The sequence below is a fragment of the Mobula hypostoma genome, chromosome 2, assembly GCF_963921235.1.
Source record: "Mobula hypostoma chromosome 2, sMobHyp1.1, whole genome shotgun sequence".
Lineage (NCBI taxonomy): Eukaryota > Metazoa > Chordata > Chondrichthyes > Myliobatiformes > Myliobatidae > Mobula > Mobula hypostoma.
The window spans coordinates 28,352,940-28,370,258 of NC_086098.1; the positions used below are offsets into that span (position 1 = coordinate 28,352,940).

Genomic DNA, 17,319 nt, shown 5'->3' on the forward strand with positions numbered 1-17,319 from the left:
CTCCAAAGGGGTTCTATTGTGATATTTTGCTTTCTCATCAACTTCTGTCAAACGTCAAACCTGTATTATACAGTGTGCTGTACACATATTCCCACTATGATGAATCTCATTTGATTTTCATCTCATTAACAAGGGGAATATTTAATCATTGCCTGAAAGATGAAATGGTTAGCCTACTAATGAACTACTCCGTTTCGTGTTTACTTGATGTAGCTGCTTAATGCATTGATTTATTTTTAAATCAAGCAGAGCTTGTGAACCTGAAAAATGTTAAGATGTCTAATTTGGTTAAGATGGTTACAGTTTCTCAAAAATGAGCTCTGTTTAAGAAAATCTTTTATATAAACAGAACATCCATTAAGTCAAATATTCATTTAATATTAATTTTAAATTTAAATTTAAATAACATCGATTTCCTGATCTTCTGGTAATGCCCCCACTTCTCCGCCACCATTCCCCATTCCCATTTTTTCCTTTCTCACCTTCTTACCTGCCCATCACCTCCCTCTGGTGCTCCTCCCCCTTTTTCTTTCTTCCATGGCCTTCTCTCCTCTCCTGTCAGATTCCCTCTTCTCCAGCTATCTCTTCCACCTATCAACTTCCCAGCTCTTTACTTGGGTGTTAACACCCCCTCCCGATTTCACCTATCACCTTGTCTTTCTTCCTCCCCTCCTCCCCCACCTTCTTACTCTGATCCCTCATCTTTTTTTCTCCAGTCCTGATGAAGGGTCTCAGCCCAAAACATCGGTTGTACTCTTTTCCATTGATGCTGCCTGGCCTGCTGAGTTCCTCTGTTATTTTGTGTGTGTTATTTTAAATTTTCTGGTGATTAAAAAGTTTTGTGGTAAAAATCAGCCATTTTCTTATCAAAATACTTATGTGGATTACAAATTAGATTTTGTACTGAATGACTTTCTAAAAAGAATTCCAATAATTGAACATATAGAGGATAATATACATTTCAACTGAATGACATTCTTCTGTGTAATGGATATGATTCTCTCTGAAACTATTGATTGTTTCTTCATTTTGTAATGCTCCAGCTATATGCCACGTTTGGATATATATCAATTATCTATTTTTTCCAGAGTGAACTAAATCTTATCCGTTTACTCCACAGAGACTATAAGGCAAAGATTCCAGGCAAATGGCATTTTGATTGCAGACAGCAGAGCTTTTAAACCTCACTTAACCTTTATGAAACTATCAAGGGCACCGAAGCTGCATCATCAGGTCAGATCGCGTTTCCATTGAATCATAAGCAAGTATATAAGTAAGCCAATATCAAGAAAAATTATTTGGAGTTGCTGTGATGTTAATGCTGATGTTGCTGCACAGAAATTTCATGAGTGCTGCATTTAAGAGGTGTATTGGTTCGTAGTAATATTTTTCTTTGTCATGTTAGAAGGCTTGTTCTTTTACCCTTGTCTTTTGTGTTGTGTGAAATAGGAAGTACGAAGAGACAGGTAAGATAGTGGTCTTTGCTGAAGATGAGTCTTATGTTGCTGGATATATAGAAAATGACTTTAACAGTGCAGGAATTATTTCTTTTTTGTGTATCATTGTAATAGAGGTTAGTAATATGTATATTGCTTTATAACAATCACAATTGTATCAAGAATAAGCAATCTAGTAAGTTGAATTAGGAGCAATGTTTCTTCTTGAACTAGATGTGAGAGGAAAATCTAAGTAAATGAGAATTTGTACTAATGCACATACTGGGTTCTGGATACCTGCACATCTTTTTGTGACACCTACGTAATATATAATTAAGAAAGATTTTCATCATATCCTATCATAGAGCAAAAGGTAAACCGACATCTAACCTGCAACATTGATGCATTATTTTGGAGTAGTAATTCTAATACACATTTGAATGAATGCTGGAATATGAATGTAGCATTTCTCACTCAGGATACAAATCCAGAAAATGTCTGAGCTGGAAATGTTGGGAAAGTATTATCTAAATGAGAAACAAAGTAATTTTGATACTAACATTGAAAAAAGTGGTGACATCTCAATTCTCATGCTCTATCCAAGCCATACCACTAGGAACCAAATGTGATTTTTTTTAATGTGGGAATCTGAATGTTACTGCTCTTAATGAGGCAACAGAAAGTAAACATGTATATAGTTTGTATGCAATTAAATGTTGATTATAATGTTATTAAAAAACGCATAAAGCCTCCTATTTGGTAATACACATCAGTGCTAAGATGCATTTTGAGTAGTAAACTGACTTTACTAATATTCATGTGAGTAGTGTATGCTCAATGTCCCAAGTTCAACTTGGGTGTGTCTTGCTCTTGTTGGTACTGTGATAATAAAATACTACTTCTTAATCTGTACTATGGCTTCCTGAACGTCAGCCAGAATAGTGTCATGTAAAATGTAAATAGCATCATGTAATTCTCTTTATATTCAATATCCAGTTTTGTAGAGCCATTCCTAAAATTGTATCTTAATAACTCGTAGGCACATTGTGAATTAATTGTGATCTTAATTATTAAGCTTAAGTACCTGTACGTGGACATAGCCATTTCACCCTTGATTTTGGAATTTTGATTTTACATTTTTCCACAAACATGGATATGCTAGATTGGAAAAAAAGAAGGTAAGGCTAAAACTTAGACAAGCTTAACTTTTGCTGTTGGTTGTAGAAGAAATAATAGTTTCGTCTTTTCAGTGAAAGAACCTATTCAGATCAGACTGCTGTGGACTGTTCTCACTGGAATTTTTAAGAATGAAGGATGACCTCATTGAAACCTATTGAATGTTGAAAGGCCTCGATAGAATGAATGTGGAGAAGATGTTTCCTATGGTGGAGGAATCTAGGACCAAGGGACAAAGCCCCAGAATAGATGGGCGTCCTTTTAGAACGGAGATGAGGAAGACCTTCTTCAGCCAGTGAGTGGTGAATCTGTGGAATTCATTCCCACAGCTGGCTGTGGAAGCCAAATCATTGGAAATATTTAAGGCAGAAGTTGATAGATTCTTGATTAGCCAGGGCATGATGGGATACGGGGAGAGGGCAGGAAATTGGGGCTGAGAGGTAAAATAGATTACACGTGATGAAATGGCAGAGCAGACTTGATGGGTCAAATGGCCTAATTCTGCTCCTGTCTCTTATTATGTAATGCAGTGCTTATTCAACCTTAACTAGTTAATTTTCTGGCTTCCAAGATTTATAGAATGCCGTTGAGCAGAAACATTGCATGCTGGATGATATGCCTGACTGTGCATTACAATATATATTATTATACCAATTAATATTCATAAATGAAGTTAGGACGAAAATATTTGGCCGATATTCAGTATTACCTTATCCCTGTCAAGTTTCATTACCACAGCTAGGGTAAGAAATTGCAGAAACAATGCAATCTGATACATTCATTTCAACAGTGTAAAATCATTGAATCAAATTTAATAAAACGTGATGTTGTAGCTAGGACCTAGTTAAATTGCATCATGTCATAAAGTACAGCCCATGAAATATTTTAATAAATAATGTAAATGAGAAGGACCTGAGAAGTACTTGGGTGGAGGCAGCGTCACTGATACACATGTCCTCTCCATTGTCTAATGAGTGAACATTAGGCATGTAAACCCATTTTTTCTATTAATTGTCAAAGTATAAGTTTGTTCTTTCAGCAATGAGTGACTCTTTGAAAAGCAGTTTTATGGAAGTATATTGACGTACCCTGGTAAATGATCCTATAATTATGGTGTCGTTAGTGAGGGAAGAAGTGAATGTTGTGAAGGCTGAGCTCATATCTGAGTCAGATGCACCACCAATCTGCAGTATTTTACACCTAGAGGCGTCATTGTTCTGGTAATTAATATGTTGTATTTAATTTTTACTCTGTTGTCTTTTTCTCATTAATGCAATTAAGCCATTGAAGTGTGCTGGGACATTCTTGTTAAATATCATTAAATTCATGGTGAAGACTATGCTGCATCAACGCTTTCTGTATTTGGAACAACATTCACCCTTTTATTGAATAGAAATGGCTGCAGTTACTGGATTCCTTTCAACATACCTTCATAGTTCATAAATAAAATACAAATCCTAGTGGTGAGCATTGTTAAAGATTTTGTATATGTTCTCATCCATTTAATAATACTAGTAATTCACAATCTCTGTGCTGTGATACTATCATTATTTAAGGGCAAGTTAAAGCATACAAGAAAATTATGCCTTTAACATTAACGAATGTCTCAGGAAGCTTCCAAGAGATGTAATTAGAGAAGGTTAAGGTCACAACTTTCTTTGTACTTAGTAAATTTATGTGACTGAAAAATTCAGAAAATTACTGCAATCCCAGTTTTAACATGTAGAACTTAATATTTATTTATTCAGTCCATAAACTTTTCTGCCAGAAACAATTACTGTATCGAAAATAACTAAGGAAGTGACAATTTTTGTTTCAGCTGTGAGAAACCTCAGCCCCTTCATTGACTTATGCAGTGATAAGGTCCTTTCGGCCCACTGACTCATTTACACTAATCCTGTATTAAGAACATAGAACATAGAATAGTACAGCACATTACAGGCCGTTCAGCCCACAAAGTTGTGCCGACCCTCAAACCCTGCCTACCATATAACCCCCCAACTTAAATTCCTCCATATACCTGTCTAGTAGTCTCTTAAACTTCACGAGCGTATCTACCTCCACCACTGACTCAGGCAGTGTATTCCACGCACCAACCACTCTCTATGAGTAAAAAACCTTCCTCTAATATCCCCCTTGAACTTCCCACCCCTTACCTTAAAGCCATGTCCTCTTGTATTGAGCAGTGTGCCCTGGGGAAGAGGCGCTGGCTGTCCACTCTATCTATTCCTCTTAATATCTTGTATACCTCTATCATGTCTCCTCTCATCCTCCTTCTCTCCAAAGAGTAAAGCCCTAGCTCCGTTAATCTCTGATCATAATGCATACTCTCTAAACCAGGCAGCATCCTGGTAAATCTCCTCTGTACCCTTTCTAATGCTTCCACCTCCTTCCTATAGTGAGGCCACCAGAACTGGACACAGTACTCCAAGTGTGGCCTAACTAGAGTTTTATAGAGCTGCATCATTATATCGCGACTCTTAAGCACTATCCCCCGACTTATGAAAGCTAACACCCCATAAGCTTTCTTAACGACCCTATCAACCTGTAAGGCAACTTTCAGGGATCTGTGGGCATGTACCCCCAGATCCCTCTGCTCCTCCACACTACCAAGTATCCTGCCATTTACTTTGTACTCTGCCTTGGAGTTTGTCTTTCGAAAGTGTACCACCTCACATTTCTCCGTGTTGAACTCCATCTGCCACTTCTCAGCCCACTTCTGCATCCTACCAATGTCTCTCTGCAATCTTTGACAATCCTCTACACTATCTACAACACCACCAACCTTTGTGTTGTCTGCAAACTTGCCAGCACACCCTTCTACCCCAACATCCAGGTCGTTAATAAAAATCACGAAAAGTAGAGGTCCCAGAACAGATCCTTGTGGGACACCACTAGTCACAATCCTCCAATCCGAATGTACTCCCTCCGCCATGACCCTCTGCCTTCTGCAAGCAAGCCAATTCTGAATCCACCTGGCCAAACTTCCCTGTATCCAATGCTTTCTGACTTTCTGAATAAGCCTACCATGTGGAACCTTGTCAAGTGCCTTACTAAAATCCATATAGATCACGTCCACTGCACTATCCTCATCTATATGCCTGGTCACCTCCTCAAAGAACTCTTATCAGGCTCGTTAGACACGATCTGCCCTTCACAAAGCCATGCTGACTGTCCCTGATCAGGCCATGATTCTCTAAATGCCCATAGGTCCTATCTCTAAGAATCTTTTCCAACAGCTTTCCCACCACAGACATAAGGCTCACTGGTCTATAATTACCCGGACTATCCCTACTACCTTTTTTGAACAAGGGGACAACATTCGCCTCCTTCCAATCCTCCGGTACCATTCCCGCGGACAACGAGGACATAAAAATCCTAGCCAGAGGCTCAGCAATCTCTTCCCTCGCCTCATGGAGCAGCCTGGGGAATATTCCGGCAGGCCCCAGGGACTTATCTGTCCTAATGTATTTTAACAACTCCAACACCTCCTCTCCCTTAATATCAATATGCTCCAGAACATCAACCTCACTCATATTGTCCTCACCATCATCAAGTTCCCTCTCATTAGTGAATTCCGAAGAGAAATACTCATTGAGGACCTCGCTCACTTCCACAGCCTCCAGGCACATCTTCCCACCTTTATCTCTAATCGGTCCTACCTTCACTCCTGTCATCCTTTTGTTCTTCACATAATTGAAGAATGCCTTGGGGTTTTCCTTTACCCTACTCGCCAAGGCCTTCTCATGCCCCCTTCTTGCTCTTCTCAGCCCCTTCTTAAGCTCCTTTCTTGCTTCCTTATAATCCTCAATAGACCCATCTGATCCTGGCTTCCTAAACCTTCTTGTATGCTGCCTTCTTCCACCTGACTAGATTTTCCACCTCACTTGTCACCCATGGTTCCTTCACCCTACCATTCTTTATCTTCCTCACCAGGACAAATTTATCCCCAACATCCTACAAGAGATCCCTAATCATCGACCACATGCCTGTAGTACATTTCCCTGCAAAAAGTCATCGCAATTCACGCCCGCAATTTCTAGCCTTGTAGCCTCATAATTTGCCCTTCCCCAATTAAAAATTTTCCTGTCCTCTCTGATTCTATCCTTTTCCCGACCTGACCCGGTTCATTACCTAGTACTAGATCTAGTATGGCATTCCCCCTAGTTGTTCTGTCCACATACTGTGACAGGAATCCGTCCTGGACACACTTAACAAACTCTGCCCCATCTAAACCCTTGGAACTAATCAGGTGCCAATCAATATTAGGGAAGTTGAAGTCACCCATGATAACAACCCTGTTATTTTTGCACCTTTCCAAAATCTGCCCCCCAATTTGCTCTTCTGTATCTCTGCTGCTACCAGGGGGCCTACAGAATACCCCCAATAGAGTAACTGCTCCCTTCCTGTTCCTGACTTCCGCCCATACTGACTCAAAAGAGGATCCTGCTACACTACCCACCCTTTCTGTAGCTGTAATAGTATCCGTGACCAGTAATGCCACCCCTCCTCCCCCTTTTCCGCCCTCTCTATCCCTTTTAAAGCAATGAAATCCAGGAATATTGAGAATCCATGCCTGCCCTGGTGCCAGCCAAGTCTCTGTAATGGCCACTACATCATAATTCCATGTATGTATCCAAGCTCTCAGTTCATCACCTTTGTTCCTGATGCTTCTTGCATTGAAGTACACGCACTTTAACCCTTCTACCTTACTACCTTTACACAGTTCATTCTGCTTCTCTTTCCTCAAAGCCTCTCTGTATGTTAGATCTGGCTTTACTCCATGCACTTCTTTCACTGCTCTATCGCTCGGGGTCCCATCCCCCTCGCAAATTAGTTTAAACCCTCCCGAACCATGCTAGCAAACCTACCTGCAAGGATATTGCTCCCCCTCGAGTTCAGGTGCAACCCATCCAATCTGTACAGGTCCCACCTTCCCCAGAAGAGATCCCAATAATCCAAAAATCTAAAACCCTGCTCCCTGCACCAACTCCTCAGCCACGCATTCAACTGGCATCTCCTCCAGTTCTTACCATCACTGTCACGTAGCGCTGGCAGCAATCCTGAGAACGCCACCCTTGAGGTCCTGTTCTTCAGCCTTCTGCCTAGTTCCCAAAACTCACACTTAAGGACTTCATCCCTCTTCCTGCCTCTGTCATTGGTACCAACATGTATCATGACCTCTGGTTGCTTTCCCTCTCGTACCAGGATGTCGTGCACCCGGTTAGAGACATCCCGGACTCTGGCACCCGGGAGGCAACAAACCATGCAGGTGTCCTTCACACGTCCACAAAATCTCCTGCCTGCTCCCCTGACTATAGAGTCTCCAATGACGACAGCTCTTAATCTTGCTTTTTGCTATAATTCCCACATACTCATCAATAGACAAAGGGTGATATACACTGGTGGGTTAACCATACTGACCTGTATGTCTTTGGAATCTGGGAGTTGATTGGAGGAGACCTACAAGGAAGAATGTACAAACGCCACACAAACAACATCTGGTTTCTGATGCTGAGCAGCAGTATTCCAACTAGCTGCACTATTGTGTTGCCCAAGTTGGTTCATCTCTGACTTCCACACTGATGTGTTGAAAAGCATAGATAAGAGACCAGCTGGAGATCTGATGGCAGTGAGTGAGATCTCTGCTACTGGATTTGCCATGCAATGCAGCAGGGGCAAGCACATTAAGTACAAGGTTGTATTGTCCAGGTGATCTAAGGCCGTGTGAAGAGCCACTGAGATTGTGTCTGCCATACTGTAGACCTATTGTGGCGATTGGCAAATTGCAGTGGGTCCAGGTCCTTGCTGAGGTAGGAGTTCATTCTAGCTACGACCAACCTCTCAAAATAATTCATCACTGTAGATATGAGTGCTACTGGGCGATAGCAATTAAGGCAGCTCACACTACTCTTCTTAGGCACTGGGCTAATTGTTGCCTTTTTGAAGCAGGTGGGAACTTCCACCTGCAGCAGTGAGAGGTTGAAAATGCCCTTGAATACTCCCGCCAGTTGGTAGCACAAGTTTTCAGAGCCTTACCAGGTACTCCATTGTGGTCTGCTGCCTTGCGAGGATTCACCCTCCTTAAGGACAGACTAACATCGGCCTCCAAAACAGAGATCACAGGCTCACCAGGTGCAGCAGGGATCTTCACAGCTGTAGTTATATCCTCCATTTTTAAATGGGCATAGAAGGCTTATCTGGTAGTTAAGCATAGCTGGCATTCATGCTATTGGGCAAACAACAGGAATTCTGCAGATGCTGGAAATTCAAGCAACACACATCAAAGTTGCTGGTGAACGCAGCAGGCCAGGCAGCATCTCTAGGAAGAGGTACAGTCGACATTTCAGGCCGAGACCCTTCGTCAGGACTAACTGAAGGAAGAGTGAGTAAGGGATTTGGAAGTGGGAGGGGGAGGGGGAGATCCAAAATGATAGGAGAAGACAGGAGGGGGAGGGATAGAGCCGAGAGCTGGACAGGTGATTGGCAAGAGGGATATGAGAGGCTCATGGGACAGGAGGCCCTGGGAGAAAGACGGGGGGGGGGGTGGTGGAACATAGAGGATGGGCAAGAATGTGTGTGTAAAAATAAGTAATGGATGGGGTACGAGGGGGAGGTGGGGCATTAGCGGAAGTTAGAGAAGTCAACGTTCATGCCATCAGGTTGGAGGCTACCCAGACGGAATATAAGGTGTTGTTCCTCCAACCTGAGTGTGGCTTCATCTTTACAGTAGAGGAGGCTATGGATAGACATATCAGAATGGGAATGGGATGTGGAATTAAAATGTGTGGCCACTGGGAGATCCTGCTTTCTCTGGCGGACAGAGCGTAAGTGTTCAGCAAAGCGGTCTCCCAGTCTGCGTCGGGTCTCGCCAATGTATAGAAGGCCACATAGGGAGCACCGGACGCAGTATATCACCCCAGCCAAATCACAGGTGAAAAGTGTCGCCTCACCTGGAAGGACTGTCTGGGGCCCTGAATGCTGGTAAGGGAGGAAGTGTAAGGGCATGTGTAGCACTTGTTCCGCTTACAAGGATGGGTGCCAGGAGGGAGATCAGTGGGGAGGGATGCGGGGGACGAATGGACAAGGGAGTTGTGTAGGGAGCGATCCCTGCGGAAAGCAGGGGGGGGGGGAGGGAAAGATGTGCTTAGTGGTGGGATCCCGTTGGAGGTGGCGGAAGTTACGGAGGATAATATGTTGGACCCAGAGGCTGGTGGGATGGTAGGTGAGGACCAGGGGAACCCTATTCCTAGTGGGGTGGCAGGAGGATGGAGTGAGAGCAGATGTGCGTGAAATGGGGGAGATGCGTTTGAGAGCAGAGTTAATGGTGGAGGAAGGGAAGCCCCTTTCTTTAAAAAAGGAGGACATCTCCCTCGTCCTGGAATGAAAAGCCTCATCCTGAGAGCAGATACGGCGGAGACGGAGGAATTGCGAGAAGGGGATGGCATTTTTGCAAGAGACAGGGTGAGAAGAGGAATAGTCTTCGCTACATCGACGACTGCATTGGCGCTGCTTCCTGCAGGCATGCTGAGCTCGTTGACTTTATTAACTTTGCCTCCAACTTTCACCCTGCCCGCAAGTTTACCTGGTCCATTTCCGACACCTCCCTCCCCTTTCTAGATCTTTCTGTCTCTATCTCTGGAGACAGCTTATCCAGGTGAGGTGACACTTCACCTGTGAGTCGGCTGGGGTGATATACTGTGTCCGGTGCTCCCGATGTGGCCTTTTATATATTGGCGAGACCCGACGCAGACTGGGAGACCGCTTTGCTGAACACTTACGCTCTGTTCGCCAGAGAAAGCAGGATCTCCCAGTGGCCACACATTTTAATTCCACATCCCATTCCCATTCTGACATGTCTATCCACGGCCTCCTCTACTGTAAAGATGAAGCCACACTCAGGTTGGAGGAACAACACCTTATATTCTGTCTGGGTCGCCTCCAACCTGATGGCGTGAACATTGACTTCTCTAACTTCCGCTAATGCCCCACCTCCCCCTCGTACCCCATCCATTATTTATTTTTACACACACATTCTTTCTGTCACTCTCCTTTTTCTCCCTCTGTCCCTCTGACTATACCCCTTGCCCATCCTCTGAGTCCCCCCCCACCTCCTTGTCTTTCTTCCCGGACCTCCTGTCCCATGATCCTCTCATATCCCTTTTGCCAATCACCTGTCCAGCTCTTGGCTCCATCCCTCCCCCTCCTGTCTTCTCCTATCATTTTGGATCTCCCCCTCCCCCTCCAACTTTCATATCTCTTACTAGCTCTTCTTTCAGTTAGTCCTGACGAAGGGTCTCGGCCTCAAACGTCGACTGTACCTCTTCCTAGAGATGCTGCCTGGCCTGCTGCGTTCACCAGCAACTTTGATGTGTGTTGCATTCATGCTATTGGGTTTCATTTTGTACGAAGTAATGTCCTTGCAAACCTTGCCAGAGATGACGTGCAGCCAATGTCACCTCCAACCTCACTTGGAATTGTTTCTTTGCTCTCGAAACAGCCCTCTGCAAGTCATACCTGGTTTTCTTGTACAGACCTGGGTCACTAGGCTTAAATGCCACAGATCTATCTCTCAGTACATGACGGCTTTTGGTTTGGGAATGTACAGCAAGTTTTGGTAGACACACACTCATCCACACAGGTTTTAATGAAGTTGGTTACAATTATGGCATACTCATCCAGATTTGAAAATGACTTCCTGAATTTAGGCCAGTCCACTGATTCAAAGCAGTCCTGTAAGCACGCCTGTGCTTCCCTTGTCCAGACCTTCCTGGTCCTCACTACTGGTGCTGCAGTATTCAGTCTCTGCCTATACTCAGGGAGTAGCAGTACAGCCTGGTGATCAGACTTTCCAAGGTGAGGGTGTAGACTTTATACTTACTTTGATAATAAAATACTTTGAACTTGATGCCCTCTAATCCAGGCAGAATTCTGGTAAATCTCTTCAGCGTCCTTTGTATAGCCACCACATCATTCCAATATTGGGGCAGCCAGAATTGAATGCAGTACCCTGATACGTCCAACTAGTTTTATAAAGCTGAAATGTAAATTCCTACTAAGGGCAAGTGTGCTATATGCCTGCAAACACGAGGAAATCTGCAGATGCTGGAATTTCAGGCAACACACATAAAAAATTGCTGGTGAACGCAGCAGGCCAGGCAGCATCTATAGGAAGAGGTACAGTCGACGTTTCGGGGCAAGACCCTTCGTCAGGACTAACTGAAAGAAGCGATAGTAAGAGATTTGGAAGTGGGAAAGGGAGGGGGAGATCCGAAATGATAGGAGAAGATAGGAGGGGGAGGGTTGGAGCTAAGAGCTGGAAAGCTGATTGGCAAAAGGGATATGAGAGGATCATGGGACGGGAAGCCTAGGGAGAAACAAAGAGGGAGGGAGGAAGCCCAGAGGGTGGGCAAGGAGTATAGTGAGAGGGACAGAGGGAGAAAAAAGGAGAGAGAGAGGAAAAAAATAATATATATAGTAATACTAAATAAATAAATAACGGATGGTGTACGAAGGGGAGGTGGGGTATTAACGGAAGTTAGAGAAGTCAATGTTCATGCCATCATGCTATCTCTTCTTTCAGTTAGTCCTGACGAAGGGGCTCGGCTGGAAACGTCGACTGTACCTCTTCCTAGAGATGCTGCCTGGCCTGCTGTATTCACCAGCAACTTTTATGTGTGTTGCCATGCTATATGCCGCCTGTATCGCTTTATCAGCTTGTGCGGTTAATCTCAGCCAGCTATGGACTTGGATCCCAAAATGCCTCTGCACTGTACACCAACGCACTAAGGATTCTGTCATTAGCTTTGTCTTCACCCTTTTTACATTTGATCTTCCTTAAGTGCAGCAGCTTACACTTGCCTAGAGTAAACAACATCTACCATTTCTCTCACCGGCACCCCCCACCCATATCTGCAACTGATCTCTATTCTGATGTATCCTTTTGCCAGTCTTCTACACTTGCCATAATACCACCAATCTTCATGCCATCTCCAAAGGTACCAATCCACTCATTCAAATTTTCAACTAAATCATTTTTATATGTCACAAACAGCAAAGTTCCCAAAATAGATCCCTGCAGAACACCACTGGTCACAGACCTCCACAGCCAGAGTAAGACCCGTCAACCACAGATAACATCAGATTATCAGACAGTTTTAAAAATAGTCCTAATGCCAGTTTGGCAGCTTTGGGTGCAGCAGAGTAGGGGCTACAGGGTTGACTATAGCAGCCAGGTCTCGCGGTCCATTGGTATCACAGAATTGTAAAGATAAATGTGCCCACTGGGGGAAAAACACAAAGGCCAATGACCCATTGTTGCTAAAGGACTCTGGAAGCACAGAACCTGAGTGGAAGTCATCCTCAACACTGAGAAAGATAAACAACTACTCCATGACTGATAGAAAAATGAATCCCTGAAAAATATTTCATCAATTGAATACACTCAGGGCAGTTTTGTGCAGTATATGCCTATGGGACTGGTAAGCTGTTCCTTACAGTAAAAAAGAGCTCTGTATATTAAAATTATGGTCCTTGAGAAGATCAATGCCGTTATAGAGAAAATTCATGTATCAAGCCATTGTAAATCAAGAAATAGAGACACATACTTTGCTCTGTATACATTTGAAGTGAAATGAAATGAGAAATAAATGTATGATATCAAATCTCAGTAGTTGCCTATCCATGAGTAGCTGAGTTAATATTGTCAGCTAGAACACTGATGTATTAATTTTATATGAATAGCACTGTGTGGTATTGAAATGTGTGGTGATGAACAAAGAACAGAACTTGTTAAACATTTTGCCAAGGGGCCTGCTTCTTATGCATGGGAGGATTGAACTATGGCATAAAATTGATCGCTAAATGTAGTTCGTATTGCAAGTTTGGCTGTCATGTCTTCCATGCTGGGAGCACATCTCTGCACAAAGCAGGCTTGACATAGGCAGTGGTAACGTCAGCTGTGTGCTGTACCAGGCTTCTGCCAAGAGCACCAGAATACATTGTTTTAGCATATATCCTCAAGAGAGAACAGGATTCTGGTGCCCATGAAATGTTAAATATATCTGTTTGAAGTTGCTTAGGGCTGTTGTTGATGCTGTCCAAATCGCAGTCATTTTAAATAATTATGACAGTTGATTAGGCCTGAACTGTTACATTAGCATCTTCTGTCCAACTGAGGAAGCTGAAATCAGAGAATCATCTCACCCCTTTGATGGGGTCCTATTGCTCAGAAAGAAGAAAAGAAAAATTCAGAAAAATTTTCAGTATTGATCCTGGAGCTAATGAGACAGTGATCCCAATATTGATTACTTTTGCTCTTGGAAACTTCAGTGAGTTTTTTGTCTTCTATCAGCAAGCAGCTTTTTCTTGGGTCTATTAGTACTAATCTGAATGGAATTCCAGCAAAGCGAATATTTCCCCTTACACCTTTTAGGTTGGTCATGGACTTAACCAGAATGTGCTGAAGAACTGTTTACCCTCTCCTTACCATTCTAGCAAGCCATGCTCCACCCCTTTAATGCAATATGCCAAGGATGTTAGGGATAGAAATTTATGTTAAATAAGTTGTGCAAAAACAGAAGTAAAAAGGAATGAGGAGTGTTCATCAGTTCAATGTCCGTTCACAAATTGGATGGCAGAGGGAAAGTTGCTGTTTCTGAATCACTGAGTGTTTGTCTTTGGGTTTCTGTACCTTCCTCCTGATGGTAACAATGAGAAGAGGGCATGTCCTGGGTGATGGGGGTGCTTAATGATGGACGCCAACTTTTTGAGGCACTGCTCCTTGAAGATGTCTTGGATACCATGGAGGCTAGTGTCCATGATAGAGCTGATTAATTTTACAACTTCCTGCAGCTTACCCTTTTCCTGTGCAGTAGCCCCCTCCCCCCCGCCAACCCCATACCAGATAGTGATGTATCTTGTTAGAATGCTCTCCACAGTACATCTGTAGAAAATTGCAAATGTTGTAGGTGACGTGCCAAATCTCCTCAAACTCTTAATAAAATGTAGCTGCTGTCTTGCCTTCTTTAGAGCTGCATCGATATGTTGGGGCCAGCTTAGGTCCTCAGAGATATTGACACGCGGAACTTGAAATTGAAGTTAATTCATTTGTTATTGGTAAATTTGTGACTCACAGAATCATTTAGTAGGTGGGGCCACCATTTAACCCTTCATATCCCTGTGCACACAGATCAAAAAGTTTTAGTCCCTCCATGATGTGTCACCATTTAACCCGACGTTAGTTTGACCTGTGTTGGTTTTGTGGAAGAGCAGCCCAGTTAATCATGCTCCCTTACTCTTGTCCTCTCACCATGCAAATGTTTCCTTTTTATTCATTTTTCTTTTCTAACTTTCCTTTGAATCTGCTTTCACCACTCTGGCAGTTTAGGCACTCCCAACTTATAATATTTCACTACATTTAAAACAAAAATTCTGCTCTCATTGGGAAAAATGTATGGAATATATACGGTATATATTAAAAGTACGTGGAATATATTGGAAAAAAAATTGTAAGCATTCAACAGCTCTCAGTCTGTCATTGCTCCTGGGTACAAGTAATTTAGCATGACATGTCTGGCCGTATGATGCATACATCAAAGATAAATTCTAAAATTGCAAGTAGCATGTCACATTTTTTTCTAGTGTGACTGTGTTGAAAACAAATCATCGCATTTTATTGAGTTTGACATGGTGTTAATATGAATGGTATTTATAAATCCTTTGAATGCTCTCGGTAATGGAGAAGAATTGTGCTGCTTATTAGAGGTACCAACATCTGACATGCTTAAAAAAACTCGGTCTATTTTTATTAATAATGGCCTCATTTTCCTAGGTAATACCACCATTTTTCTGTTGGAAACCTGCTGGTCTTCTCTTCAGTTTCACAACAATATACACTCTGTGGCCACTCTATTAGGTACAACTGGCATTTGCTTGTTAATGCAAATATCTAATCAGGCCATGTATCAAAATAGGGAACAAATGTGATCGAAGTGACTTTGATCTCCTGGGATTTTCGTGCACAAAAGTCTCTAGAGTTCACGGAGAACAGTGCGAGAAACAAAAAGACATCCAGTGAACGGCAGTTCTGTGGGCAAAAGTACCTTGTTAGTGAGAGAGGTCAGAGGAGAATGGCCAGATTGGTTCAAGCTAATAGGAATGTGACAGTAGCTCATGTAACTATGCGTTACAACAATGGTGTGCAAAAGAGAATCTCTGAATGCACAGCACTTCCAATCTTGAAGTGGATGGACTGCAGCAACAGAATATCATGAACATACCTTTAGGAGGTACCTAATAAATTGTCTACTGAGTGTTTGTTTGATTTTATTGTACTACTGATTTTCTCTCACTTTGCCATAAGTAAATAAATCAGTTTGAGGCTTGCCCGCTTGTTGTTAGGTCGAAAGAATGAAACCCACATCCGTAACATGCCCAAGATTGAAATGAAGTTTGTGAGGAGGGGATTTCACTCAGGTCCACTGCCTGAGTCAAAAAAGGGAGCAACGGATTATGGCAGCGTAATAAAGCTTTGACCAGCAACCAATCCAAACATTGGAAGTTTAGGAGGAGGGATTTTCGCTCAGGTCCACTGCCTGAGGAGGAAAAGGCAGCAGCGGGTTGTGGCAGCGTAATAGAGCTTTGACCAGTGACCATACGGACATCAGAAGGTTGAGAGGAGGGAATTTCACTCAGGTTCACTGCCTGAGTAGAAAAAGGGAGCAACGTGTCACTGCACCTTAAAGGGCTTTGACCAGCGACCAATACATGTTTGGGATTGATTAGCAAGGGCAAATTAAAGGAATGTAGGGGCAAGTACAGCCGACGCTATCTGAGTGGACAGAGTCAGACTGGTGATCTGGAGACTTCAGCTCTTCGAAGCTTTAGCCAGAGAAAGCAAAGAAAAGAAAAGCTCTAGTTTAAAATTTTTTTCCCTTCCCTTCTTTATATCTGTTCAGCTGGGACAGTAGAGATGCCAGGTAGGATAGTGAAATGTTTCTAGTGGGATGCGGGAAGGCAAGGAGACCTCCAGTGTCCCTGATGACTACATCTGCGAGAAGTGTATCCAGCTGCAGCTTCTAACAATCCATATTAAGGAGCTGGAGCTGGAACTGGATGAACTCCGGATAATTTGGGAGGCTGAGTGGGTGATAGATAGGACATATAGAGAGATAGATACACCCAAGGTGCAGGACACAGGAAACTAGGAGACAGTCAGGAAGGGGAATAGGGTTAAGGAGCCAGGGCAGAGAATCCCTGGGGCTATCCCCCTCAACAACTCCACAACAGGTATATCATCTTGGATACTGTTGGGGGAGGAGGGGTTGACCTGAAAGAGGAAAGTTACAGTGGTGGATCTCTGGTACTGAGTCTAGCTCTGTAACTCAGAAGGGAAGGGGGAAAGGAGGCATGTGGTGGTTATAGGGGATTCGTTAGTTAGGGGAACAGACAGGAGGTTCTATAGGTGAGGACGAGATTCCCGGATGGTATATTGCCTCCTGGCTGCCAGGGCCTGGGATATCTCGAATTGAGTCCTCAACGTTCTTAAAAGGGATTGTGAACAGCCAGGGGTCGTGGTCCATGTAAGTACCAATGACACAGGTCGGGCGAATGACAAGGTTCTGCATAGGGAGTTCGGGGAGTTGGGTGCTAAGTTAAAGGGCAGGACCGCCAGGGTTGTGATCTCAGCATTGCTACCCATACCATG

The 17,319-nt window shown here is 43.2% G+C and overlaps 1 protein-coding gene across 2 annotated transcripts in view; it reads left to right on the forward strand.

The window, feature by feature from the left end:
- Positions 1–17,319, forward strand: part of LOC134338696 (A-kinase anchor protein 7) — a 216,648-nt gene that overhangs the window by 72,345 nt on the left and 126,984 nt on the right. For both annotated transcript variants that reach the window (XM_063034748.1, XM_063034739.1), the window contains exon 6: positions 1,121–1,233. In XM_063034748.1, the coding sequence (XP_062890818.1) occupies positions 1,121–1,233 (113 nt within the window). The remainder of the gene's footprint in view (positions 1–1,120; positions 1,234–17,319) is intronic.